We start from the raw sequence: 27,394 nt of genomic DNA on the forward strand, positions 1-27,394 counted from the left end.
TGTTTCTATCTCTATTATACAGCTCGCAAGTCTATTCTATCGCAGCTATTTCGGCACTCTGCCGGCTATGTTTATTAATAGCCGCAGTCAGTCTCAACGGCTATTTAGACGCTGTCCTTTTTTTAAATTCGCTATACCTTTTGATCACGTTTTTCGTTTTACTTAAGTCACGATTTTTACGTTTGACTTGTGAATTATATCACTCACTGTTTCAACTGGACGTATTTAAGATTTTTCCACGCAGTGAATTGCGCAATGTATTGAATAATTGTATGTCAGAAGAACAAAGTCAACAAACAGGATAAACCGATGAATCCCGGCCATTGAGTTATGTGAATTAGTTCATCAAAGTTTGTTAGATTAAGCTGACATTAGTATTCAGCTTAATAGTTTTCAGTATTGAAGCTGAATTGCGTGTAGCTTTTGAAGCGATTTAAAACTACATACCAAATTGGAACATTTTTTAACACTTAAGAAAATTCTGTCAATTTCTGTTTTTTCTGTTCCAATCCCGATGTGTATCAAGCGAGTCAATGGTGGTTTCAATTTGCCGGCTGTGTTTTTATTTTTGAGACTGCACATCTACAAAGCTATTGTGGCTTTTTCTCTCAATCTTTGATCAGTTGATCATATATAATGTGGCTTATTGGCACGCTTATCAATAGCTGCGATAACGATAGTTGAGCAAAGCTGTTATCAGCCTTTCCTTGTTTTTCTTGTCAAAATTTTAATTAAGAGCTTATGACTGGATTCTCTTCCAGTCATATGCTTTTAATATGACTGAATTCCAATCAGCTTTGATCCGTTCATGCAATCTTGTGACCGAATTTCGTGTGGGACGTCATTTTCTCAATTATTCGGGCGGGTTTTTGTTCCTTCGCTCGAATAGTTATTGGTCAAAAGTGACTTACGTCATTCGCAGAGAGACATTTCCTCTCTGAAATTGAGTTTCACCAACTTTCATCGCAGGAGTTGAAGTCAATTGAGTGTATGTTTACGTAATTTAAAGTTCTGTGAGGACAGATTTACACCGCTCAAGTCTAAATAAATTACTGACATCACAACAATTTCTATGAAAACGTTCTGGGTCTTTTCCGTCTGTGCCCCCCGTACGTTATGGGCCCCTGTTACGGAGCACGTGCCATTACATAGTAAATTTTTATGTAAAAATATGGCACATGCGTCTGTAGGATGCAAATAACAGGCACCTGCTAAGCTGGGAGCACAAACAGAAAGGATCCGACTTTCTTTTTCAAAGCTTTTTTATGTTTATTTTTCTTTTGTATGGAATTTGAGAATGTAGATCTTTGAAGCTATCGCAGCTATTCTTTGGCAATCTACCAGCTATATTTAAAGTTGGGTTTAAACCACAAACTCAAAATATTATTGGAAGTTTCTCTGCTATTTTTAGCTCTTCATTGAAAATGATCACTGTGGAGAATTGTTATCTAGAGGTTTTCGATATGTGGTCTATGTGTGCGAAAATAATGCAAGAATACTTCATTTCGCTGTGAAATTAGCGAGCGACCTGAAATGCGTCATCGAACATATAATTTTAGAGGTTTTAAAATTTGACCAAAATAGTTAAAACTGTCATGACCGAAAGCGCAAAATCAAAAGAAATGGGATATCGATAAAGCCTTTTCATTAAGTCAGTGCATTAATAGCTTTCAGCGTTGGATCCTAATTCAGTACGATTAAGAAATCGAACTAAAACTGCGCGCTGATTTCGAGCATTTTTTGAAGGCTGTAAAATTTTATCTTATGAGAATCCCATTTGACCTTATGGGGTTCAATAGCGGCTGTTTTTGGCAATCTGCTGGCTACGTCGAGTTGCTTGTATTCGAGTTTTGTTTTTAATTGCTCTTGAACGCAGTTCATAGCAATTATTGTAAACGTGTGTGTCTTTTTTTTATGCAAAATTTTCGCTTGACGGTTTTGACTTTTCGAGTGACTTTTACGCCCTTGACTTTTTGCATTTCGCGTGATCTAAAATTCTCTCTCAATCACAATTTCAAGCAGCTGAACTCAATTGGCGGCAATTTAATACTAAAAGTCAAATAAAAAGTGCGCCGAAACTGGTGTCATTTTTTAACTTTAAATCTTAACAGTGGTATATGTTAACCTCTAATGTGGTTATTTGAAGCCCACTATAGAACTTCTTAGTCCCATTTAGGCTACCCCCCCCCCCCCCCCCGACTGAAGCAGGCTGCAATTGATTAGAGCTCCCACTAGTCGTTCAAGAGCAATTCTTCCGACGTTTAGTCGGTTATGTTTAATTTCTCGCAAACAAATTTTGTAGTAATTATATTAGTCCTGTGGTCTTTTTAATACGATTTTTGCTTGACCGGTTTTTCGTCCGACCACTTTGACTTTTCGACCTCAAAACAGGATAATCAAGAGGGCATTAAGTTCTCTTCGAGCCTTAAGCTTTACCAGTCTCTTAGAATGCAATTCACCAAAACTGTTTCGGGGACACAATTTCAGGGTGTAAAGCCCCCCCCCCCCTCTGTCACCTCTCCCCAACAATCCCCGTGCACCCTCCTCCACCTGGCGATTTTGACCCCCTCTCGTCCAGTCCCCCCCCCCCCCCCCCCCCCAAATGCTAGCATCTCTGAGCCGGCTGGGTACTACCGAAGCCAGCCACTCACCAGTCGATTGAGACCAATTCGTTCGACGTTAGTCGGTATTCGAGTCTTGAAATCTGCTGCATACGTTCTATAGAAAATAGATTGTGCATATTAAACTAGTTTATGAATCGAGAAATGTTTCACTATTTGCTGTTTCAGTCTGTTCAGCACGTTTCAAAGTCCGTTCGCGGAGACGCCTTGTCGGCCACAGGACATAGACTTCTTCGTGCCCTCCGAGTACCTGACCAACCTGCACATCCGGGAGAGACTGGCCCCAATCAAGCTGAGCAAGTACGGCGAGGACACCCTCTTCTACTTATTTTATACCAACATCAATGACGTCCTCCAACTCGCCGCTGCTGCTGAACTGTGAGTACTCCCAATCACAACAGTAAGCACACCCTTAATATTTTGTCTCTTTGTGTAATCTGTAACTGATTAATTGCTCTCAAAGGAAGTTTGTAGCAATTATATTAGTCCTGTTTGTCTTTAATGCGATTTTTCGCTTGACCAATTTTTTTCTGACCCATTTGACTTTTCGTCCTCAAAAACAGGATAAACAGGTAGCGCCCGGAGGTCATTAAGTTCTTTTAGAGCCCTAAGCTTTACTATACTCTAAGAACCGGTCTGAGAAGACATTTTGATTGTGCGAAGGGCAGTTCTTAATTTAAAAGTTTGACCCACCCTCAGTCACCCCCGCCGTCCCCCCCATTACCCCCTCAACACTCGCATTGTCCGTCCTGTTCCACCTCTCGATTTGAACCCTACCTCGCTTGCCCCCCTCTTCCCCCCCACACACACACACACACAGGTCACCCCTAATGCTAGCATCCTTAAGCCTCTGATGGCTACTACCAAAGACAACCGGTCGTTCGAGAGCAGTTTGCCGACGTTAGTCGGTTATGTTTATTTTTATCTGATCAGTTTGAATCAACAATGGAATCCCTCTCGCTACATGCTATGAAAAATCTGAGGTATTTCTGTTCTTGCTCCCCAGTTTTTCCCGTCAGTGGTTTGCGGCCCATACATTCAGACAAAAATTCGAAACAAAATTGTGAAAATATAGTCTTGTTTTCAATTCATGAATTTTTAATTTGCTGTCAAATAAAGTTTTTAACAATTGTATAAGTAATGCTTGTCTTTGTTATGCGATCTTTTTGTACTATCAACCTTTATCTCATCATTTTTTGTCTGACCAGTAGACTTTTCGTCCTGACGATTTTTTTTGTCGCATCCCGACTTTATGTCCATTTGATTTTTCGGAGAGCGGATAAACAGGCAAAGCCCGAAGGAAATTAAGTCGCCGAGCAGTTCTCTTAAAGGCTCACTAGTTCTTAATACTATTCACTGAAACTGTTGAGACATAAATTCATGATGTGAAGTGCTGTTCTTGGGAGTTTGATCCCTCCCCACTGAACCCCTTTTCCCCATCCACCCCCTACTTCCCCTCATTCCACCTGCAACCCTGCACGCCACCCAAAAATAATGGTGTAGGTTTGTTCCAGAATAGCCGGGAAGCAGGATCTAGAAAATTGGCGGACGAGCTTTTGGGGCTTCTAATTTTGTGTATTTTTTATTAAACTTTCTGACCATTTGGAAGCTTTTCAAAGCAATGATAAATGTGGTGTCAATTTTCCACGAGGCTGCTCTCTATGTTAATTTTTTTAAACAGCAAGGACTGAAGACTTTTGAAAATTCAGCATTACACATTTTTTATTTCAGTGTTTCCATTTGGCGGTCACTTTGTTGAGTTCAATTAAAAATGTTTATCTCACCTATATATCGTGAATTCTAAATGCCAGCTATTGTCCTCAGCTGTACCACTGTCAGGCTTTATGATACGGCAGTTTGTTTTTTCCTCTCAGACAAACTATCATCTCTTGTTTGCTTTCTTGGTTTTTCTCTGCTACTGCTATTTATGGGATTATGTTTGCATTAGGGCAATCTTAGTTAATGTAGGCTTCCTAGTTTTGGCTTTTTAACCAGTAAATGTTGATGATTGCGTTTTGCTCATGGCATTTACCACACAAAGCGTTTGCAAAACTGATGAGCTCCATTTCTCGGAACTGAAATTTGGCGCCCAGCTTTAAATTTGCTGTTGTTAAAGCTACTGCGCTTTGGTTTTGAGGATTTTATATTTGAAAGGTTGTTCAGTTTGTTTTTGTTTTTCAAATTGTTTTTTTTTCAAAGATTATCTTCTTTGATGGCAGGCAGCTCTTGGCTTAAAATGATCAAAAATATTTTTAAATGATCGAGTTATGGATTCCTATCAACATACTGTACATTTTTTTCTGAGATGAATTTTTTTTCTTTTTGTAGCTTCTGGCAATATTAACAAAAACATATAAAATTTAGAAACAGTTTTCAAATGTTTTCGTGAACTGTCATTCAAAATCTTAAGGAGCGCAACTTTTTGCCATCCCGACGTAGCATTATTTCACCTGTTTTTTTTATCGGGGGCCTCTGTGTTACCAACCTTTCATCTCATCATTTTTTGTCTGACCAGTAGACTTTTCGTCCTGATATTTTTTTAGTCTGACCCTGACTTTTTGTCCATTTGATTTTTCGGAGAACGGATTGAGACATAATTCATGGTGCGAAGTGCTGTTCTTTGAGTTTGACCCCTCACCACTGAACCCCCTTTTCCCCATCCACCACTTCCTCCCCCTACTCCCCCTCGTTCCACCTGCAACCCTGCACGCCACCCAAAAATAATGGTGTAGTTTTGTTCCAGAATAGCCGGGAGGCAGGATCTAGAAAATTGGCGGACGAGCTTTTGGGGCTTCTAATTTTGTGTATTTTTTATCAAACTTTCTGACCATTTGGAAGCTTTTTAAAGCAATAATAAATGTGTCAATTTTCCACGAGGCTGCTCTCTATGTTAATTTTTTTAAACAGCAAAGACTTTTGAAAATTCAGCATTACACATTTTTTATTTCAGTGTTTCCATTTGGCGGTCACTTTGTTGAGTTCAATTAAAAATGTTTATCTCACCTATATATCGTGAATTCTAAATGCCAGCTATTGTCCTCAGCTGTACCACTGTCAGGTTTTATGATACGGCAGTTTGTTTTTTCCTCTCAGACAAACTATCGTCTCTTGTTTGCTTTCTTGGTTCTTCTCTGCTACTGCTATTTATGGGATTATTTTTGCATTAGGGCAATCTTAGTTAATGTAGGCTTCCTAGTTTTGGCTTTTTAACCAGTAAATGTTGATGATTGCGTTTTGCTCATGGCATTTACCACACAAAGCGTTTGCAAAACTGATGAGCTCCATTTCTCGGAACTGAAATTTGGCGCCCAGCTTTAAATTTGCTGTTGTTAAAGCTACTGCGCTTTGGTTTTGATGATTTTATATTTGAAAGGTTGTTCAATTTGTTTTTTTTTTCAAATTGTTTTTTTTTCAAAGATTATCTTCTTTGATGGCAGGCAGCTCTTGGCTTAAAATGATCAAAAATATTTTTAAATGATCGAGTTATGGATTCCTGTCAACATACTGTACAATTTTTTCTGAGATTGAATTTTTCTTTTCTTTTTGTAGCTTCTGGCAATGTTAACAAAAACATCTAAAATTTAGAAACAGTTTTCATGTTTTCGTGAACTGTCATTCAAAATCTTAAGCAGCGCAACTTTTTGCCATCCCGACGTAGCATTATTTCACCTGTTTTTTTATCGGGGGCCTTACACAATTTTTTATTTCAGTGTTTCCATTTGGCGGTCACTTTGTTGAGTTCAATTAAAAATGTTTATCCCACCTATATACCGTGAAAACTAAATGCCAGCTATTGTCCGCAGCTGTACCACTGTCAGGTTTTATGATACGGCGTTTTTTTTCCTCTCAGACAAACTATCATCTCGTGTTTGCTTTCTTGGTTTTTCTCTGCTACTGCTATTTATTTTCCATTCCTTTTAAATTTCGCGTAGTTTTTAGCGCGGTTGGTTTTTAGTGACTGAGTAATTGATTTTCTTGAAGATTTTGTGTATGGTTAGTTTAATCAATGGCTTGGAATGTGTCTCTAATTGAACAACGGATCATTTGTTGAAGCTTTGTATCAATATTGTTTTTTTATGAAGTTTGCAGCTTTTTATAGTCTTGTTTTTTATGTATTTTTGCGTACGACTTTTTGTCATGCGAAATGGGATAATCTGGTTGAAGCCCATGATTTTCAGGCTACTTTGCAGTTCTCTTAAAACCTTTTTACGTTTAAACGCTAATTTTTTAACGCTAATTTTTACCTCTCCTCTCCCACCCCACTACTGCTATTTTTTTCCCTTCTCATTTTTAATTGCTCTCAAACAAAGTTTTTAGCGATTATATTTGTTCTGTCTGTCTTTTTTATGCGATTTTTTTGCTTGACCAATTCGTCTGACGCATTTGACTTTTCGTCCTCAAAAACGGGATAAACAGGTAGCGCCCAGGTCGTATGAGAGCAATTCACCCGACGTTAGTCGGTTATGTTTGTAACGTTTATCTCCTAGCCCTTCAAGTGAAGATAGACTTATCTTTAAGCTACCAACAACCTTATGAAAGCATTTTGGCCCAGATTTGTCGGTTTTTGAGATTTTTTGTTTTTCGTAAGATTTATGTTTGCATTAGGGCAATTTTAGTTAATGTAGGCTTCCCAGTTTTGGCTTTTTGTAACCACTAAATGTTGAAGATTGCGTTTTGCTGATGGCATTTGCCACACAAAGCGTTTTGCAAAACTGAAATGGTTTCTCTTGGCGCCCAGCTTTAAATTTGCTGTTGTTAAAGTTACTGCGCATTGGTTTTGAGGATTTTATATTTGAAGGGTTGTTCAATTTGTTTTTTTTTTTCAAATTGTTCTTTTTCAAAGAACATCTTCTTTGATGGCTGGCAGCTCTTGGCTTAAAATGATCAAAAATATTTTAAAATAATGGAGTTATGGATTCCTATCAACATTCTGTACAAATTTTTCAGATGAATTTTTCTGTTCTTTTTGTAGCTTCTGGCAATATTAACAAAAACATCTATAATGTAGAAACAGTTATCAAATGTTTTTGTGAACTCTCATTCAAAATCTTAAGCAGCGCAACTTTTTGCTATCCCGATATAGCATTATTTCACCTGTTTTTTTTTTTCGAAGTATTTTATCCGGGGCCTGTGTGTTACGTCTCATTTTTTGCATTTTTGAGATCTTGTGTGCAAAATTGATCATAATCGCTTTGCGCAATGCCTAATTAGGCGTTTTGTTCAGATACGCTCATGATTGGAGGTACCACAAGACGGAACGCATGTGGCTAACACGTGCACCAGGTTTCCAGGCACAGAAGTACGACTCATACGAACAGGGAACTTACTTGTTTTTCGACCCAAAACTATGGCGCAAAGTTCCCAAGGAGTTCCGACTGGACTATGAGAAGCTTGAGGACAAACCTCAACTGCCCAACGCAAACAATTATCACCCAGCACACAGTCAAGTGCACTAAGTAGTCTCGGGGGCCGCCAAGATCTCAAACATATTCACACACTCTCAAGACCACATATGTATATGTTACTGCAAACAAACAGCATCCCTGTAATGACCTGTTGTTAGATAAACGAGCGTCACTAAATTAGCTTTTTCCTAACATATTCCTCCACAAGCTCAAATATCTCAACGAATCCGACCGGACAAGCCGAAAAATTGACGTATTACGATTGTATTGATGCCTCTTGATTTGCGAAAGTTTCTCTATGTATTTCGGATTGGCGTCAACTTCCTAAATTACCTCAACCTGTGCTGGTTACTCAACAGTTCATTTAACGCCCTGTTAATTTATGCCCTAAACCCCCCTTTAAATTTCCGATGTCTTGTCAGAACACCGCTTTAACTTCCGGTGAGACAGATTTCATTATAATTTAATCACTTATTGTTCCTTATAATTCCCAAAGTTAATGTTCTGTAAAGCAATAACGGGTTTGAAGCGACGCAGCGCGGGAATGGATGTATTTTCATCTGCTTGTGTCCGATTAAAAATTACAACGCCCACTTAACTGTAGAGAAACCAAATAGTTTGCGCGGCACCTTAAATGACATAGTACTATTATTAGTATATTTCCTATTTATTTCTCTCCGGGGGTTGATACCTTGTGTTTACCTTTACCGAGTGGATATTTTGTTTCTGTCTGCTCGATTATTCATTAGGTGCTGACGTGGCCAAAATTTTTTATCATAACGAAACCCCCGATGTTATTTAGAAATCTTGACCCCTTTTGTTTTTGCGCTGACTTTATTGCTGCAACGAAACCAAGGCATTGTAATTCGTATTTGTCGCTTCTAAGCGTTTCGATGTTTGAGATGAATTAGAGTTACGTGTTTGGTTGTTTTGTGGCCAATTACGACTTACGACAATGTGAACTTTAAACCCAATAATGACCCCCAAAAAATCACCCGGAATCGCAATCGTTTGGTCAATTATCAATTACGTGAATTCCTGTAGTTGTCGGCTTTAGTGACAATGTGAAATGAGACGGCGAGTTTTTGTGTGAGGAGGAACTTGGAGTTGTGGAATCAGCAATTCAATCAGCTCGTATCTGCTTTTGTTTTCTTGGCTGTCTCTGAACATACCAGTGCGCGCCTTTATTTTGTTTTCTTTTTTGAATGGAACTCAATAGAACTTAGTGTGCAGTCGAAATATTAAGAAAAAGTATTCGAAATTACAACGTCTTTTCATTTGAGCTTAGCTGATATTATAAAGATTTAGGTCTTGAATGGTAATTAGTTGGTGAATTAATTGTAAGCACTTGGCTGGAGTAAAATTAGGTAATCATTACAATTCACAATTACCTTGTTAGGTATTTGAAGAAATGGATAATTTTCCTTCCCGGTGTCAATTTGAATACGGCAGTTGATGCGGGACGCAACTCCTCAAAGAGCTAGACCCCAGATGGTCTTTTGCACCGATGCTCTGGTCTTCATGGCTTGGACTTCATTCCTCTAAAGGTCGGACGACTAAATACCTGAAGCTTCGGCCAATAGGGGAGGTGCACGGCAGTTAATAGAAATCTCAATATAATCATTCGTTTTGAGTCGCGTAGCGTGAAATATTTTCGAGGCAATTCAAACTTTTTTATTGGAAAATCAATGGAGAATATCCGTATTTTGCAGCGCGGTCTTACAAATTTGATTAATTGCTCTCAAACGAAGTTTGTAGCAATTATAAAAGTCCTTTTGGTCTTTTTTATACGATTTTAGTCAAACCCATTTGGCTTTTCGGCCTTAAAAACAAAAACGGGATAAACAGGTAGCGCATTAAGTGTCCTTGGAGCTTTTCAGCTCACTAGTCTCAATGTATGAGATTCACAGAAACTGTTTTGGAGACTTATACTTATGGCGTGAAGGGCGGTTCTTAAAGGTTGACTCCCCCCCCTCCGCTGCGCTCACCACACACCCTTCATTTAAGCTAACGCTAACCTCACTAAACCGTAGCTAGCTACTGATGAAGCCAACCGCTCGCCGGTCGTTTGATAGCAATTCGCTCCAACGTTAGTCGGTTATGTTTTATGGTTTTACCCGTTGCTTTCAAAATGCATAACTGGTTTGAAAGAACAGTAGAAGCGGTGCTTTACTGTTTCAGATTTTACATCAGTGTTTAATAGCCGCGGTCAGCTTCTCCATGGTTATTATTTAGGCGCTCTTTTTGTAATTCGCTTTACATTTTGGTCTTTTCGTTTCACAGGTCACGGTTTTCACGTTTGACTTCTGACGTACTTCACTGTTTCAGCTGAATGTGTTTTAAACTCTTTAACGTATTGAATTACGTAATGTAGTGAATACGGTCAATGTCAAAAGTGCAAAATCAAAAGAGTGGGATAATCCGATCAAGCCTGGTCGTTAAGTCATAGTGCATTAGTTCATCAAAGTTCATTAAAGCGATTGCTAGCTGGTGTTAGTATTCTGGTTAATAGCCTTCACTTTAGAATTTGAATTAAGTGTATTTTTGGAGTCTAACGGAATATGCAGAATTTAAGGACCTAATAAGAACACTTTGGCACTTGGAGAAATTGTGTCAATTGCGATCGCTTCATTTTCTGTATCAATCCCAATGTGCGATACTATATTGAAATGTTAACCTCGGAAATTGATGCCAGTGTTTTGCAGAGCCTGAAAATGCGTTTCAAGTTGAAAATTGGCACATAATTTTTTATTTTTTTAGTTAATTTTTGTCTTTTTTTCTTTTAATTTCTTTTTTGGATCTTTTAACCGTCTTTTTGTCATAAATCAGTTAATATGGCAATTTCTCTTTGATAATTCCTATACTCAGCGCCTCTTTCTACCTCGATGTAATTTTTTCCATAAAATTGTACATATGCTAATCCGATTTTGGTAGGTTTTTTTCCGATTTTCGTCAGTTTTTCGTTTGTATTTTGGTTGTAATTGCTAGAAATAGTTTTTTTTGTGCAACATGAGGGACTTTAATTTCGTTTCAATAAAAGTGCAATCATTTTTTGGCTTTAACTTTTGAGAAAACAGTGAAAACTTTTTCATAAATGCAGTCTTAACTTAAAAGTTCTTTGACCATTTTTTTTGCAAAATGTTTCAATGATTCTTATTTATTAATTCTGCTTTTTCCTGTTTTTCGGTCTCTTCAGGAGGATAGATCTTTGTATCGGATGACTAGTTATCTTTTCTCTGTCTTGAATGCTGAACAATGAAATGTATTCGTTTTTCTTGAATTTTTTAAATTGATTTTTAACTTTCAAAAATCAAGAAAGTCTGTGTTACGGTGTTCCTTACACTGTGCCCATATTCTTCACATTCTAGTTAGTATCTTTCTAGTTTCGTCCTGGCACCTAAAATTATTTTCGGTTTATTGATTTTTTTCAGTTATAAAAAATTGAACGATTTCAGCTTTTTCTTAGATTTTCGTCATTTCTTTGGTGTGCAATTGATTTCATTCAACAAAAGGCGGTACTGAGAGTTTGATAGCAAGCTTCTTCCAAAATTTCCACTAATGACTTTTTACTGCAGCTTTCTTCCGGCCTTGGTATTAATTTAAACGATTTTTTGCCTTTGAATATTCTTCTGCCGCTTATGTCTTTTCTATGATCAATTTTATTTTTGATTTAGTATGAAATCATGTTGTCTAGCGTATGTAAAAAAAGCAACAGTATGTGTGGGTTGTTTTTTTCCTTAATCGCATTGATTAGAAGTGTAATTATAGTTGTTTTCTGATTCTTAAATTTGAGCTTTCTTTTTTGAAAAGATTTAACTTAGTTTCTAAGATTATTATCTGCCGTTTGCTTTCGCGATCTTTTTCAGATTAGAACCATGAATTATTTGAGGGCTTTTGATAACCGTGCCAGCCTTTTCAGACTATCAGGTTTTTGACCACCTTTATTATTTTGGATTTTTTGACGTTGCCAAACGTTTTCAATAATATAAAATTTTGCTGCATTTTGTTTATCTTGTTGACAGTGGTTTAAGTTTCACCAATTTTTAGAGCAGACCTGGAGAGGTAGTGAGTTAATGATTTAATACAAAAGGTAGTGGCTTCCGCTGTAATTACGGTTTTGTTAGCGAAGTTTTGACGCTTCGAGTCGCTTCCGTAATTCTTCCGGCTATGTTTTTTATTTCGTCGTCGAGATTTTAGTTACGACCATATGACGTCACAATTACTTCAAATTGCTTTTTGTTCATTCGTTCATGCAATTTCAACTGAAGTGCGTGTGTGACATATTTTGCTCTTAGTGGAGCGAGTTTTTTGTTCATTCGCCTCTCAAAAATGACTTCCTCACTTTGAAATTGAATTTTATTTACTTTAATTCAAAGAGTTAAGATCAAATGGTGTGCGTCACTCTAAATGAAGGTTATTTGAGAGCAGCTAATAGAGGCAACAAAAACTTATACAGAATTTTAATCAAAATATAACATATCAGCCTTCAATAAAAAGTATTGAATTTTTCGGGTCCGTCTTTTCGACTGATTTTTTAGACTGCGCATCTACAAAGCTATTGCGGCTATTTTCTGGCAATCTGCCAGCTATATATTTTTTTTTTGAACTTTGCACACATTTTTCGTAACTGTTTTTTCCTATTCGGTCTGTTACTCATTAAAGATAGTTCTCATTTGCTCTCTAATTAGGCATAATTAAATCAATCTAGGGGATTCATTTCATTGCTAATGTTTTTTCTGACTGAGACAATTTGTTTTAAAATTATCTTGAGCTTTTGATTATTTTCTGCATTTGTTGCTACTTTTGTTACGTGGCCCCCGATTTTTATTTGTGTTTTAATTTATATTTATTTAGGCTTTCTATCTGTAGATAAGGTAAAAGAAATTGAAGATTTCAGGTTTTATTGGCAGGCTTCAATGACTTTGATGCCACTTGTTAGCAATGAAATCTATTGTAAATCATGTTTTTCCAATTATTTGTTGACTACAAAGTCCTTGGTTTTCTACAAAGTTAGAGTTTGCTGTCTAAGCTACCATTTTGTTAAGGTGTCTCGAAGTTGACGTTTGTTGTCATAATAACTTTGATAACATTATTTCTCCTAATGTGAATGCAATTAAATTTGTTTTTATATTTTTATAGTATTCTTTTTAATTTCTTGGGCGTCTGGGTTTACGTTTTTCTTTATCTGAGTCTGCGTTTTTAAGGAGACTGATAGTTTTGTCTTCTGTTTGTTCATTTCTTTGTATTGTAATTCAGGACTTGTAGTGCTGTTTTTTTAATTAGCTATAACTTTCGTTAACGTTTTTTGTTTTACATTAATCATAAATTTCACGTTTGACTCGTCACTCATTCAGTGTTTCAACTAAATGAATTTGAATTTATTTTACTCCTCGATTTGTGCAATTTAGTGAATACAGTCAAGGTTAAAGGAACAAAATCAAAAGACGGTATAAACTGAAAAATCCCTGTCATTAGGCATAGTGCATTAGCTTATCAAAGTTGTTTAAAGCGTTTGCTAGCTGGCTTCAGTGTTAAGCTAATTGAATTCATTATAGAAGCTGAATTAGTTATAATTTTAACTGAAACCGCGCAATGAATTGGAACAGTTTTTGACACTAACGAAATTTCTGTCAATTTCTTCTACAATTCTTTGTTTCAATCCAGATAAGTGTCAAGCATGTCAATGGAGGCTATTTTCCGGCAATTTGTCGGCTATTTTATTTTACTCATTTTTGTTAATTTTGTCGCTTTAGTCGATGAAACGTAGTTTTCTTGACCGAGAATACTGTTTTTTTAAAGAATTTGATTTGTATTGTGGATCTCTTTTTTAAAGACCTGTTTGCACAATTTCATGATTTATGATGTCTAGATCAATGATGTCTAGTTCAAGATACGTTTGCTCGAGTGATCTAGACTGTCAGTAGCTTCTCGCACTCATTTTTTAGGTTAGAGTTCTTCTGTATGAGTGTTAAGTGTTTATGGCTTCTTGGAGTATTTTCATCCACCTGGAGAACTCTGCTTAAACTTTGAAAAAAATAATATTTTGAAGACTGAACTTAAATCGGTTTATTTGCTCTCGAACAAAGTTTTTGCAATTATTGTAAACGCGTTGGTTTTTTTTTTAAAAATTTTGCCTGACCGTTTTGACTTCTGACCCTTGAGCTTCGTTTTACGCAAAAGAAATTTCTCATTCACAAGTGTCAGCAGCCGAACTCATGTGGCCGCCGTTCACTGCTAAATGTCAAATGAACTTACGACAAAATTGATGTAATTTTTTTTATTTAAAGTTTTACTAGTTATAGTTGTATATAATAACCTCTAAAAACCTTTGAAGAGCACTTAGTATATTTAGACACCCCCTGCCCCGTCTGAAACAGTTTGCAATAAATCCGAGCTCTAATTTGTTATTCAAGAGCAATCCTTCAGACGTTAGTCAGTTAGGTTATCTACTTTTTTCACTTTAGAAATCTGGGACTGAAACAAACCGACAGTTGGCAGTTTTTAGTACTTTAATTGACTGAGACAGGTTGTAATAGATTTTATCTCTCACTAGTCGTTCGAGAGCAACTTCGGACGTTGGTCAGTTATATTTAAGGTCTGTTCGCCAATTTTTTACGATTTTTTGGAATCAAATCGAAGTGATGATTTTGGTCACGCGGAAACAGGCAGTGAACCGAAAACAGGTGGTTTTGCGGCGTTAAATTTTGCATTCTATATCAAAATCAGAGTTAGAAAACGGCGTTTAGACAAATTCGCGTTTCCTAGTTTTTTGTTCACATGCGGCAGTTTCACTTTGTTTTTTTTTGTTTTCTCAATTTATCATCGGGTTTTTGCACAGTTCATTCGTTGTCCATTTTATGTCTAGTTTTTGCTTATTCCATCAAAATTCTTTGAGTACTAGATCAAGACTTGTCTGGCTATGTTTTTTTCGTTTCGTCTGACGTTCCTTTGGTTTTTCATTTGTTCACACAGCAAAGTTAAAGAATTCGATTTTTCTTAGTAGTTTCTTCTCTAACGGCTTTTGCGCGAGTGCCGTCATTGCTCTCTCTCTCGCGAAAATTTGAAGTAATTTGCTCGACCGTTTTTTGACGTTTCGAGTGACTTCTACGCCGCTGATTTCCTGCGATTTGCATGATCTATTGCTGTCTAAGCTAACTATTTGTTAAGGTCTTTCGAAGTTGACGTTTGTTGACATAATAACTTTGTTAACCCTATTTCTCTAAAAGTGAATTAAGTAAATTTGCTTTTATTTTTTAAAGTATTCTGTTTACTTTTGTGGACGTCTGGATTTACGTCTGGACTTTTTATCAGAGGCTGCTCTTTTAAGGAGGCAAATAGCGTTCTCTACATTTTGTGCCATTCGAGTTGTAACCCAGGACTTGTCCTGCTATGTTTTTAATTTGCTTTAGCTTTCGTTCACGTTTTTCCTTTTAGATAAGTCACGATTTTGGGTCGTAACTTACCTCACTCAGTGTTTCGAATGAATGAATTTGAATATATTTTACTCATTGAATTTGGCAATTTAGTGAATAGAACCATAGTTAAAGGAATAAAATCAAAGAAACAGGATGAACTGAAAAAGCTCTGTCATTAGGCATAGTGCATTAGATTATCAAAATTCATTAGAGCGGTTCCTGGCTAGCATTAGTATGAATCTTAATAGACTTCAATTTAGAAGCGTAATTAGTAATAATTTTAGATCTTAACTGAAATTGCACATTAAATGAGAACACTTGACACTTAGTATTTTCTGTCAATTTCTTCTTTATTTTTATGTTTCAATCCCGATGTGCGTCAAGCAGCTATTATCCGGCAATTTGCTGGTTACTTTAATTTACTCATTTTTGTTAGTTTTGTTGCTTTAGTCGGTGACAGTAAATTGAAGACGTAGTTTTGACCGAGAATACTGTTTGTTTCAAAGAATTTGGAATTGGGGAGTTTTTTTAAAGATCTGTTCACACAGTTTCATAATTTATGAAGTCAAGTTCAAGTGATAATTTTGGTCAAGTGATCTAGACCGATCAAGAGCTTCTCGCACTCATTGCTTAGGTTAGAATTCCACTATATGAGTGTTTAGTCTTTATGGTTCTCATCCACATGGAGAGAACTGCGCCTAAAACTTGAAAAAGTAAGATTTTGAAGCCTAAACTTAAATGTGTTTAGTTGCTCTTGAACGAGTTTGATGAAGTTATTGTAAACTCGCTGGTCTTTTTCAAAACTTTGCTTGACCGTTTTGACTTTTCGGCTGACTTTTACACCCTTGAGCTTCGTCTTTCGTGATATAATTTTTCTCTCTCATTCACAAGTGTCAGCAGCTTAACTCAAGTGGCGGCCGTTCACTACTAAAAGTCAAATGAGTGTGTGACAAATTTGGCTTATTTTTTTTCATCGTCTGAAACAGGTTGAAATAGATATTCGAGCTCTTTTGCCATTCAAGAGCAATTCTTTCGACGTTAGTCGGTTATTTTATATTTTTCTCACTTCAGAAATCCAACACCGAACCAAACCAGCAGTAGGCGGGTTTTATTACAATTGAAATATTGACGAACTTCATAATAATAAAACCTATCAGTGACAGGACAAAATATGTGTAATTTTGTACTTTAATTGACTGAAAAAGGCTGCAATTGACTAGAGCTCCCAAAAGTCATTCGAGAGCAATCCTCCTGACATTAGTCAGTTATGTTTATAAATGATAGTATTGATTTAAATTAAGCGCATGATAATGTTCCATATTGGAAGATCTGATACAAGGGCATTAAAATGCAAATTCTAGTATTCTTACAAGATAAAATTTTCTCCTGCAAATTCTTTCAAGATAGTCTTCCGCTCTTGCCTGCGATCAGCTTCTGTTGAAAGTTTCATATACTAAGTGGAACAACTCAAGAAATACACATTACCTGAAGAAGTCGATTATGAAAAAGTTAAGGGTTTCGAGCTTAGATGCCCTTATAATTTGGGTAAATTTTTGGATTTGGTTAATTTCTGTAGTTATTCTTTAAGTGATCGTAAAATTTTAGAGCGCAATCAAATTCAAGTTTAAGTGTTTGGTAGTCCATAAATAAAATGCGGTTGTTTCCATGTGAACAATAGACATCACACCAGTCACGTCTCACCAAAAACTCTGAGCCAGTGGATCTGCCAAAAAGCTTTTTCGAAAGCCTGAGGATTATTCTGGACAAAATTCTCACAAGTCCCTTTTCCTGGACAATGAGCAGGAAAGGCAGCCCCGTCCCAGTCTCCACAAAAATTGATACCAGTTATGATTCGCTGAGCGTTGAACATACTCTGAGGACAGTAATCACCAAAAGGAAAACTGGCGTAGGGGACCCCCCAGGTATCTGGCGCAGGGCTACTTCCCAGGGCGTCGGTGGGAATCAAACCCTCATTCCAAAACCAAGCCCGGATTCCATTTACTGTCCATTCCAGAGCGTATAGACCACCGCCAGCTGAGTTGAAATGATTCCCGTATGATGCCGGGTTACTGCTCTGGATTCCACAGCCAGTGTTAGCGGTTTCGTAGACGTCGCAGTTTTCGGAGTTTTTGACGTTTCCGGTAAAATTTCGAGTCACATTTTGGAAGTTGCAGCCAGCACTTGTGTGCAATGTTGTGACATCGTAAATGTTGCCGTCAATTCCTAAAAGATGAGGATCTTCCCTGTATTGACCCCTTAGTACTTCATGAGCACTATTTATAAAATGTATTGAAGTAGCCATTTACATGGCTTCAGTTTAGGTTGCTAATAACATACGCCAAATAAGCGTTGGGGGGTGGAAGAGCCAGAACCGGAAAGGGTGAATCCAAAAATCTGTAATGTCCTGTGTACGACCCATGTTGAGGTCCAGACCGAAATCACCTCTGATCAGACCCTCCCTGGCAAAAGAGACCTCTGATCAGCTCGTACCAGACATAAATGATCTGAGAACCCCCCCCCCCCCCCCACCACCACCACAACCTTAGCGGGCATGTAATTTTTTTGCTTGTTAAATGTATATAACAAAACGAAATTTGTAACCGGGGGTATTAAAAACTGGGGGGGGGGGGGGGGGGGGTGGAGAACATTCTGTTTACCCCGACCTCCTTCCCAACGGATTAAAGGATATACATACTCACCCTCAACGATGTCGATTTCTCCATCATAAGGCCAGTGATTCCCACAGAGCCAGAATGCCACGTGTGTTCCACATCCATAAGGCATATGGGATAAATACAATATGAACAGACCATAGTGGAATTTTACAAGCGACTCAATCCGGATCGAATCCCGGCCGCGTCCACTAGCTTTTTAGTTCATAGGAACTGTTTTCTGGAACATCCAGAATTTTACTTCAGGCAAAACAGAAATGGTAAGTGTTTTGGTATCATTTTGATCGAATAAAATTAATAAAAATGACCTATTTTAAAGGCACTCTTATGTGTTAAGGATACTAAATCATTAAAGTATAAAATAATTCCATTTTAACCTGACAATATTTAACGTTGAGGAGAAGCTACAATATGTCTTTATTTGAACAAAAAAATAGTGGTCACTTTGATCGATACAGCTAAATAGAACAAACTTTTTTACAAACAAAAAAGCAGTTCCTATGTTAGTATGATCGCATCCTATATAGACATTGTCATTGGGAAGTGTTTGTATGAACCCTCTATCGTATGCGATTGTTCTATTAACATAGTTCACGTAACCATGTGATGGGTCTTTTTCTGTGAAAAAGGTAAAGTTATCGAAGAAATTGTCGCCTTTTGCTTCGAAAACGAGGTCCCAATTTTCGCAATTTGATATCTGTAAAAATGTATTCACAAAAATAACGAAGATCAGAAAAGCGTTTGTGCAATTGTTTAAGAACATCGTAAGCTGAATGTTTAATGGTAGTGTCTAAAATGATGATGCGATTGATATCATGATTGGTTTATCAATTAATCTTTTCCCCAAGAAGCAAATATTCTTCACAAGTAATTATATAAGAATAGTTTAGGTTAATCCTACGGTGTCAGAGCATTTAGGTCTTCCATCAATCTAGTCTTGATGAGCTATGTTTATGTCAAAATCAGAATCATTCTGAATGTTAAGAAACATTCTCAATTTTGGGTAAAGGTAGAATTGAAAAGACTTCCCTAAATATGGAGTTTTTTCTTGAATCAACAATGTCTTGATTAACTTTATCAACCTTGACAGTTCTGTTCATTGAGTAAACACATAATTGAAACTCGCATCTTTTTGGGTGAGTGCGTGCAGTCAACCTGCGAAATCATGTATCCTTGCTTAGCTCCCTTCGTTTGGATGAGTTTGTATTTAAGAAGAAATATTCTCCTGTCCTCATTCGCTGAGGCTAAAATGCATAGAACGCACTTCTTTTTAGTGTATTTAGGTGAGCTGTCATTGGTAGCATTTTTACATCAGATCCACAATCTAAAACTGCTCAGAGTGAGTCCCAACCTGTAGAAAGCGATATAAAATCCCTTTGATTGATATCTTCGCTGAGTTATGTTGAAAGTGGCGAATTTCAGAAAGAAAGTTTTTATTTGAACACAATTTCCTTAAAAACCATCACCCAATAACCATAAGTTTTCAACTAAAAAAACTGTAAATAGATTATTTTTGTACTGCTTAAGTCAAAAGGACCTGTCGTTATTGAAACCAAGTCAAGAAAAATTAACAACAAAAACAGGTTGTACTAAAAATTTCACGAACAGTTTTACGAAACGGCCTTGAAAACAAAAAACATATGCTTTTGGCGGATTTTATCTTCAGTACATTTAGTGGCATTCTGTTGCGCGTAAATTTGAACTGTCAATAATTGAGTTTGGATTTGAAGTCCGGCCTTCTCGTTTGATATAACATCCAAAAAAGGCCAAAATGTTTTTTGAAAGAAATAGAGCCCCACACGAATATTTTTTGAATTATTAGAGTTCACAACTAGACCAAAATTGGTCTTCCTGTTGCTGTTTGTCCATTAAGACAACATGTTCAAATTTTTGCCAAAATAGATAATTTAAATAAAAAGTGAATATAAAAATTGAAGTTTGAATACTTGTCGACTTTTACCGTCGAAAAAGCATTATATATGAACTCAAAGCTTTAGATAGTTTTTTTAAGAACTCCATAGATATCGATTCAGACAACTGATTACTTGGACTCAGTCATAAGACTACAAAAGCAACATCAAATGCTTGCAAACATACAGAATTCATTAAAAATTGTCAAACAATATGTCGGAGACCTGATAGTCATGAGTTTTGATCAGAATACACAATATGCATTCACTGGACATTATTTGAACATAAATGGAATCTCTTGTTAACTGAACCTTAAACTGAAAACGGACTTGTATTGTAATTGGGATGGAAAGACCAAAAAAACTTTATTTGAAAACGGTCAGACTTAAAATAGAATCCGAATCCTTTTCCAACGCAAAAACCATGAGACCAAAAATGGCCTTGCTATTGCAGCTCAGATAAAAAAGCAATTGTTCCAAACACAGAGTATTGGTTATTTGGTAAAATATTAATATTAATATATATATATAAAAATTATGCAGTTTTTTCTAAATATCGATATAAATTAAATTTTCAAAGAACCGCTAAAATTTAGGTTCCAGGATGCTTTCATGGAAACCAGAGGTAAAGTGGCCCCTATTTGAGTACACAAAGATTGTGTCTGCAATTGTTTTGTGTGCACTATCGGTCAAACAGGACATATGGCCATATGAACAAAAAAAACTTGATAAATTTCCCACCGTACATAAAATTAGCCCCTATCTGACAAAATTAAGATTGCGTCAGCAGTTTTATGTCAGCACTACGGATAAAATGGTCCAAATACGAATATGTGCTGCTAGTTTTTTAACAAAGAAATGCTGAATTTTCAAGAATATAGCGAAAATTATAGCGGAGGCAGTTGATACAAACCAATTAGCAACTCTTTTTCATTGCTTAAAGTGAAGTCAAGGAGCCTACTGTTAACAGTTTTGCCATACTTTAGCAAATACTCAGCAAAATTAGCGAACATTACGAAAAATGTGAACTAAACAATGGAAGTTGACAAAACCTTAAGCCCCCGTAATTCCTTGGAAATAAAGAAATTAAATAAATCTTTTAAATTTGAAATTCTACGATTGACAAGTTTTGTAATGATACCGCTCAAAACGCTGTACCAAGAATATATCGATTAGCGAAAGTTGACTGAACAAAAAAAAACGGGTTGAGCATATAGTTCTTCCCCCACTAAAGTGGGTCGGATTAGTAATTTTTTGTCAAACAAACTTAACTCGATTCGAATAAAGCTTACAAACAGACTGAAGGAACGATTGTCTTCGTCACTTCCTTTAAATCTGATTTGAAATGATTGACGAGCAGATCAGATTTCAAAAACAATAAAAATTGAACTAATCAAATGGATTGTGCGGTCTCAAATAAAAATGTGGTGGAGCTAACATGAACCTCTTCAGATTTAGGATGCACTTGTTGCATGGATATTGAGACACATCAAGGATAGAAAAGCAAAGAGGTCAATTATGGAACTACAACAGAAAAATTTGAGAAAAGATTAAAGAAATATTTGCCTTTTTTGTACGGATGAATTTCTGTACAAATGATGAAACTGGGCTGATTTGTACAAAGAGATTACCAACAGTTTCTTTTTGCTGATTAATTGGACGGATCTTCTTGGCGTTCGAACCGTATGATTTTGATGATGGTTTTCTAATTATTCTAATATTTTTCCTAAATGGAGGAATATGTACGCCAGTACGGCTTTTTTCTTCCTTTCAATTTTCGATTCTTGTTTACGCATCGTAGAGAAAAAGACAAATATCACTTCCTGGCCTATAGAAGTTGTTCAAAAATATAAAAGTGAAACAGGAAAAAAGGAAAAGTATTGGCGGTGATGGGGGGGGGGTTTGAAGGGGGATTTTAATCAATAGTCATAATCGTTGTTATCAAATTGCTTTCAAAGAACAAAATTGAAATTATATTGGATTATACAATTTCGTTTGAAAACAAGTCAAAATAAAACTTTTGATAGAAAACATGTTATTCGTTTCGTAAATCAACGGATTCCAAAAATTAAACTTGAGCAATTTTAATTTTACCAAAAATTGTACCCAAAATTTATGAAATTTAGGAGCCGGAATGTTAAATGAATTTTAAAATCATGTAAATTCCTACTTTTTCCTTGAAATGAAAACTTATTTTATTGAAAACTATGTAGAAGCTTATTATTAGTTTCTCACAATTTTTTCAAAGAGCGAATCTAAATGAACAAATTTAATACTCCTGATGTACAAGAGATCTAAAGAAAACACTTCTTCTGGAGAAAGGGAATAGCAGCTGACAAATTTGACAAATTTGAAACACTTTGTCTTTCTTGATGTTTTTTTCTGGCCTTATGTACAATATAAAAAAATGTTTTGTCCCAATTAGGCCTTCTAGATTGCAATCCATTTGATTCAACGGACAAATTGAAGAAACGTTATTGTAACCTTTTGGAATTGAGAAAGAGGAAAATCAATTTTTAATAAATGCAAAATTCTGCACTAACCTACGTGCCTTCTTGAACAAAACCTTTTTATCAATTGCTGGACTTCAAAGATTCCTTTTTATAATTGTCTCAAGATCGATTGAGTCGTTGAGTTACATATTTCACAAGCGTGAGTTAATTAACATCCCAAAAAATCATTATTAGTTCAGTTAGATAAATGTCTATGATAAATGTTTGTTAAATGTTAGATAAAACTTTAACTTCACACTTTTTCTTCGATTTCTAACGTAAACATGTAATTTTTTTATTGTTTTATTTGCACAAAATTACAAATTGTCCTCTTGTAGAAAACTTGCCTTAGATTTCATTTGAAAGGAACTACTTGCCAAGAAGGCAAACCTTAATCAGTCGATCATTTTTAAAACTCGTCTAAAAGATATTTTTAAACGAAGAAATAACAGGTGTATGCGCTTGAGCAAATGTGAGCAGAATTCGATTGTCTTGAACCTCAACTTGGGATATACGTTTTACAGATATAGGTTTTTTTGTTCACTAATACTGACGATAGCTGCTTTTATAATCCAAATCCACACAAATATATTTTTGTAGTAGTTTCCCTGAAAAGGCCAGCAAAAAACAGGCGGCTGGCCTTGAAAATCCTCCAAACATATTCCTACGCTAAACGCTTTTGCTTCCGATATTTAATTCAAAATATCCCTGTTTTCGAATTTTTCGAATTAGCTGGAAAATAAACAATCTATAACCTATGTGTTATGGTTGCTATAAATGAATTAAAAATTCTCAGGTGCGGTTTGAATGATACGCACCGCTGTTTGAATAAATTATTTTCAAAGCCATAGTGTACATATTTGCTTAATACATGTTTATTTATTTCAAATATACGTAACGCAAATCTAATTGTTTTCTGTTGTTTACTTTATTTATTTTTTGCTAACAATACACGCTATGGCAACAACTAACTAATCATACATCATGGTGAAGTTTGAGTTTTACAGCTTTTAGTTATGATGAAGTTGGTTAAAAAGTTATGATAACTAGTAAAGCGTGTAAGTTTAAATGCTTACAAACTTTTAGTTGAAGTATGCTTACTTGCAAAGCACGTATGTTTTATACCTTTCAAAGGCAATTTTCAAGTGTAATATGTAAAGTGCCTATAAAGATAATATAACTAGCACAAAGTCTTATCAAATCGAGAACTCATGTATTGAAAATGCTGCTTTGTTACAACAATAGAAAACTGTTTTGAATTGAAAATACCGAGACAGCGAGAGAGAAATAAAAAGTACTATTTTTGCTGCTAAGCTATTTGATTGGGCTAATTTGCAACCACGTTTCCAAGTTTAGAACAGAAGTTACGTTTGTTGGGAGCTTTGAAATTCGGTTATTTATCATTTTAATGATCGAAATTTCTTGTTTGCAGCCTTTTAGCGTATCAATTTTTTCGTGATTTCCGCCCCCTTTTTTTGATTGCGACTATTTGAAAATTATCTCGTTTTCTTCTGGCTGTTTTCTAAAAATTTCTTAGAAAATTATTAACAATATTTCCTTAAATGGCAACTGCCCAAGTTGTCCCTGCGGTACACCCTGACGCCCCACCGGTTGTGCTTTACCCTGGAAGTTTGGGGGGCACGGGGTCAAATGTGGGTCCACTAGACATGCCCCCCGCTCTTGGGGTGGAGTACTATTACCGACAGTATAAAGAGAAGGATTACATCAATGGGAATTTCACTTCACACTACATGCACGATCCTCAAAGACTTCCTCCCAGGGTTACTGCTTCAAATGTCATGTAAGCAATGAGTTAATATGTACTTTCTATTTTATGGAGCAATTTGGTCACGTGATTGAATAGTATTTGAACGCAATAAAACAATGATCTTTACTAAGCTAAAATAAGCTAAACTTAACTAGGACCAGAATTACGAACTCTAAAAATAAAAACTGTAATTTCTAAAAAATAATTTATAAATTAATCAGTTTTCGGTTGATTTCTGAAAATAAATGAATTTGTTCAACCAAAGTTGAGAAGACGAAAACTAACTCATCGCGCACTTTTGAAAGCTTTCAGAAACTTCTATACAAAAAAAACAAAGAAAACTAACACAACTTTGACGAAAAATATTTTAAGAATCGGTTGTTTTGAATCTAGTCTTATCGGTGGATTTTGACTTTAAATACGCTCTAGAGGTGCGCAAAATCGATTTCTTGCCGTAGAATTTTAGAACTTTAATAGCCTCTCTCATCTCAGCCGGCTATCATAGCGCTCCTATTTTTTGTTACAATCCAAATATTTATATTGTATTGTTGTGCTATATTTGTGCAGTATTTGAATTGTAGTGATGTGTTGTCACTTTAAGGATGCAAAATAAATGAATTATACTGGCGCTATCTTCTTTTTTTACGAAACGAAGAGGAGTATTGATGGAGCGTCTTTACTTACTGGTCGATAATTTTTTGGGTGTGTATTTAAAACAGGATGTAAAAGTCAATGCCCCACGTGAAAACCAAATCTCTAGTCAAACAGCTGAAAAAATTGAAGAGCAGAGAAAAGATTGTGTTTTTCTGTCCATGCTGCTTTTTCGAGGGTGAGCAAGAAAAGTAGGTGTCGAAAAAATTTTGCTAAGCGAGCGAAATGTTTTGAGCATCTGCTGCTTTTTCAAGGCAGTTTTTTTTTTCGTTTATATTTTTTTTCGGGTAAATTGGTTGTCTAAACCATATTAATTAGGAGCTTTCTCTTCGGGAGCTTTCTCGAGGATCTCAATAATGTGTTAGTTTTATATGCAATCTTGAGCTATTTGTGTGATTATGCGGTTTTGGACGTTTTTTAGCTGTTTAAGTGTTTTTGTAATCTTTTCATGGTATTAGTTCCGGGGGATTTCTTTGGTTTTTATTAGTTTTTATTCTCGTTTCCGCAGCGTTTTAACTTCGGTATTATTGTTTTATGTTTGTTTTAGTTGAAGAAAACAGGCTAAATTCAAAACATTCTTCGCTTGATTTTTCGAGGTTTCTCCCTAATTTCACTATTTTTTTTAGAAAGTTTTATTCTTAATGGTCCATTTCAGAATGCTAGTGTTGTTGTTATTAAGTGGAGACACTTAATATTTTCAAAGCACATTTTATAAAATATTTTTCATCAATTCTGCTGTTTTTTGTAGTTTACTTCTTTCTTAAGTTTTAAGTGTTTTTCAGTGCGTTAGTGTTTTGAAAAAAAAAGAAGGTAAGTGTTTTGGGAATATTGTTTCAGAATTTGCGTTTCTGGAGAATTTTTTAAAAAATTAACGGCTCGTCCTATTTCTGTCCTCGGGCTTTTTGCTCGGTTTTTTTCTTTTTACCAGATCTATCGCCTGTTGTTTATTCTGTAACATGCAGTTTTTTAAAACAGAAATTAAATATATTGCGAATTCTGTTATAAAAAGTTAATTTTGGAGCTGCACTTTTAAAGGTTTCAAGGAAATTTTTCTAATTTTTTTTCCTTTCTTAATTGTTTGCTGTTTTTTTTTCGAATTCCCCAAAATTGAGTGGTATAATGAAGTCATTTTTTGGTTTTTAGCGTTTTATTGGTTAACTAGGGCGTAAATTTAGATTTACTTGGGTCGTTTCCAAAGTCTTCGGGTTATGTTTTTTGATATGGTGTCACACATTTTTTGGTGACTTGTGTTTCTCGAAACGGGACGAACAGTTAAAGCTAGGCGGGCATTAATTTAAAATAGAAACCGTATGTTGGCTTTAATAGGCTATAAGATGCTTAATGTACTGAAGCTGTTATTGACGTCTCACTTCAAGGTAAAAGATCACTTTTTGAGTCTTTCCCATTATAGCCCCCTCCATGAAGTTATAGCCCACCCCCAATTATGGTGTAATAACCTTTTTTGGGGGCTATAGGTTATCTGACCACTAAGCTGGGGGGCTATAATGTGAAAGAACCCCCGTTTCTGATGGTATATGCCACAAATTTATGCTGTTTTTTCTTCGTTTTTTTCTGAGTTTTTGAGAACTGGTCTTCAATTGACCTTTGTTCAAGCTCACCCTGCTGTCTGAGGTCGCATTTAATGTAATGTAAACTTAAATAATTGTCAAAAGTTGTTTGATTTTCGCCAATTTTTCAAGTTTTTTGCCATTTGCAGAACTCTCAGTTGAGCCGATGTTTTGGTACATTTTAAATACAGAAGACAGAAGAAAACTTTTCCTGCTGGGTAATATTTTCCTGCTAAATCCATTGTCATTCTTTTTTCAAGTGCAATTGATTTGAGTTCAATATGTGTTTGAAAAGTGTAAGAGCTGATAACCATTTTCAAAATAAGTTTATCAGACCAATTCATTTGCAGACCGAATAATAATTTAAAACTGTAATTGTTATTATGACTATTTGAAAAACTCCAATGTAGTTTTAAACCTGTATCTCGAAGTTTTTTGCTCTGACTACTTCTGAGAAAAATCAATCTCTGAATGTTTTGAGTTTACGCGCATCATATTTTAAAGCTGCAAGATACATCTACGCGATGAAGTGGATTATAAAATGATGCGATCGTCGTGATCTTTAAAAATATCTTGATGCATTTCATATTCAGATTTTTTTGATACTACTTTTCACTCAAGACGCTAACACTTTAACACGCTAACACGCTAAACGTGAAAAAAATTGTCTCTGGAATCCTGATAAGGAGCAAATCAAAGCAGTACGTATTGAATGTTTTGGCGTCTTAAGGTTAACGAAATCATAATTGTTTTTTTTTAAAAAAAACTACAAACAAAGTTAATTCGATCCAATCATTTAAGTGATATTTAATCTAACACAAAAGGTTGAAAGCTTCACAATTGAAATTTTAGGTTGCGAGAATATGTGATGGTACTGAGATGCTACCGACTA

At 35.8% G+C, this 27,394-nt stretch overlaps 3 protein-coding genes across 6 annotated transcripts in view; 2 read left to right on the forward strand and 1 right to left on the reverse strand.

Moving 5' to 3' along the window:
• Positions 1 to 9,293, forward strand: part of LOC142353414 (uncharacterized) — a 140,939-nt gene extending 131,646 nt beyond the window's left edge. For both annotated transcript variants that reach the window (XM_075405646.1, XM_075405645.1), the window contains exons 9-10: positions 2,790 to 2,999; positions 7,846 to 9,293. In XM_075405646.1, the coding sequence (XP_075261761.1) occupies positions 2,790 to 2,999; positions 7,846 to 8,077 (442 nt within the window). In that variant the 3' untranslated portion in view covers positions 8,078 to 9,293. The remainder of the gene's footprint in view (positions 1 to 2,789; positions 3,000 to 7,845) is intronic.
• A 7,629-nt stretch (positions 9,294 to 16,922) lies between these two features.
• On the reverse strand, positions 16,923 to 18,303 carry LOC142353138 (uncharacterized). Its single transcript, XM_075405346.1, has 2 exons — positions 18,141 to 18,303; positions 16,923 to 17,664 (listed from the first exon to the last, which is right to left on the reverse strand). Exons 1-2 carry the CDS (start codon positions 18,223 to 18,225, stop codon positions 17,132 to 17,134), a joined length of 618 nt encoding a protein of 205 aa, XP_075261461.1. The 5' UTR covers positions 18,226 to 18,303; the 3' UTR covers positions 16,923 to 17,131.
• A 5,235-nt stretch (positions 18,304 to 23,538) lies between these two features.
• The window catches only part of LOC142353719 (uncharacterized), a 38,463-nt gene continuing 34,607 nt past the window's right edge, over positions 23,539 to 27,394 (forward strand). The window contains exon 1 of one of the 3 annotated variants that reach the window (XM_075406051.1): positions 23,539 to 24,316. In XM_075406051.1, the coding sequence (XP_075262166.1) occupies positions 24,078 to 24,316 (239 nt within the window). In that variant the 5' untranslated portion in view covers positions 23,539 to 24,077. The remainder of the gene's footprint in view (positions 24,317 to 27,394) is intronic. The other 2 variants (XM_075406052.1, XM_075406053.1) reach the window with 2 other exon arrangements.

The sequence above is a fragment of the Convolutriloba macropyga genome, chromosome 14 (genome assembly GCF_964194025.1).
Source record: "Convolutriloba macropyga chromosome 14, txConMacr16.3, whole genome shotgun sequence".
Taxonomy (NCBI): domain Eukaryota; kingdom Metazoa; phylum Xenacoelomorpha; order Acoela; family Convolutidae; genus Convolutriloba; species Convolutriloba macropyga.

Bases quoted from the DNA above. Each gene is read 5' to 3' on its own strand.
- LOC142353138 (XM_075405346.1), bottom strand. From the start codon at position 18,225: ATGCCTTATGGATGTGGAACACACGTGGCATTCTGGCTCTGTGGGAAT. The intron at 17,665-18,140 runs GTGAGTATGTAT...CTCATCTTTTAG, and splicing joins AGAAATCGACATCGTTGAGG to GAATTGACGGCAACATTTAC.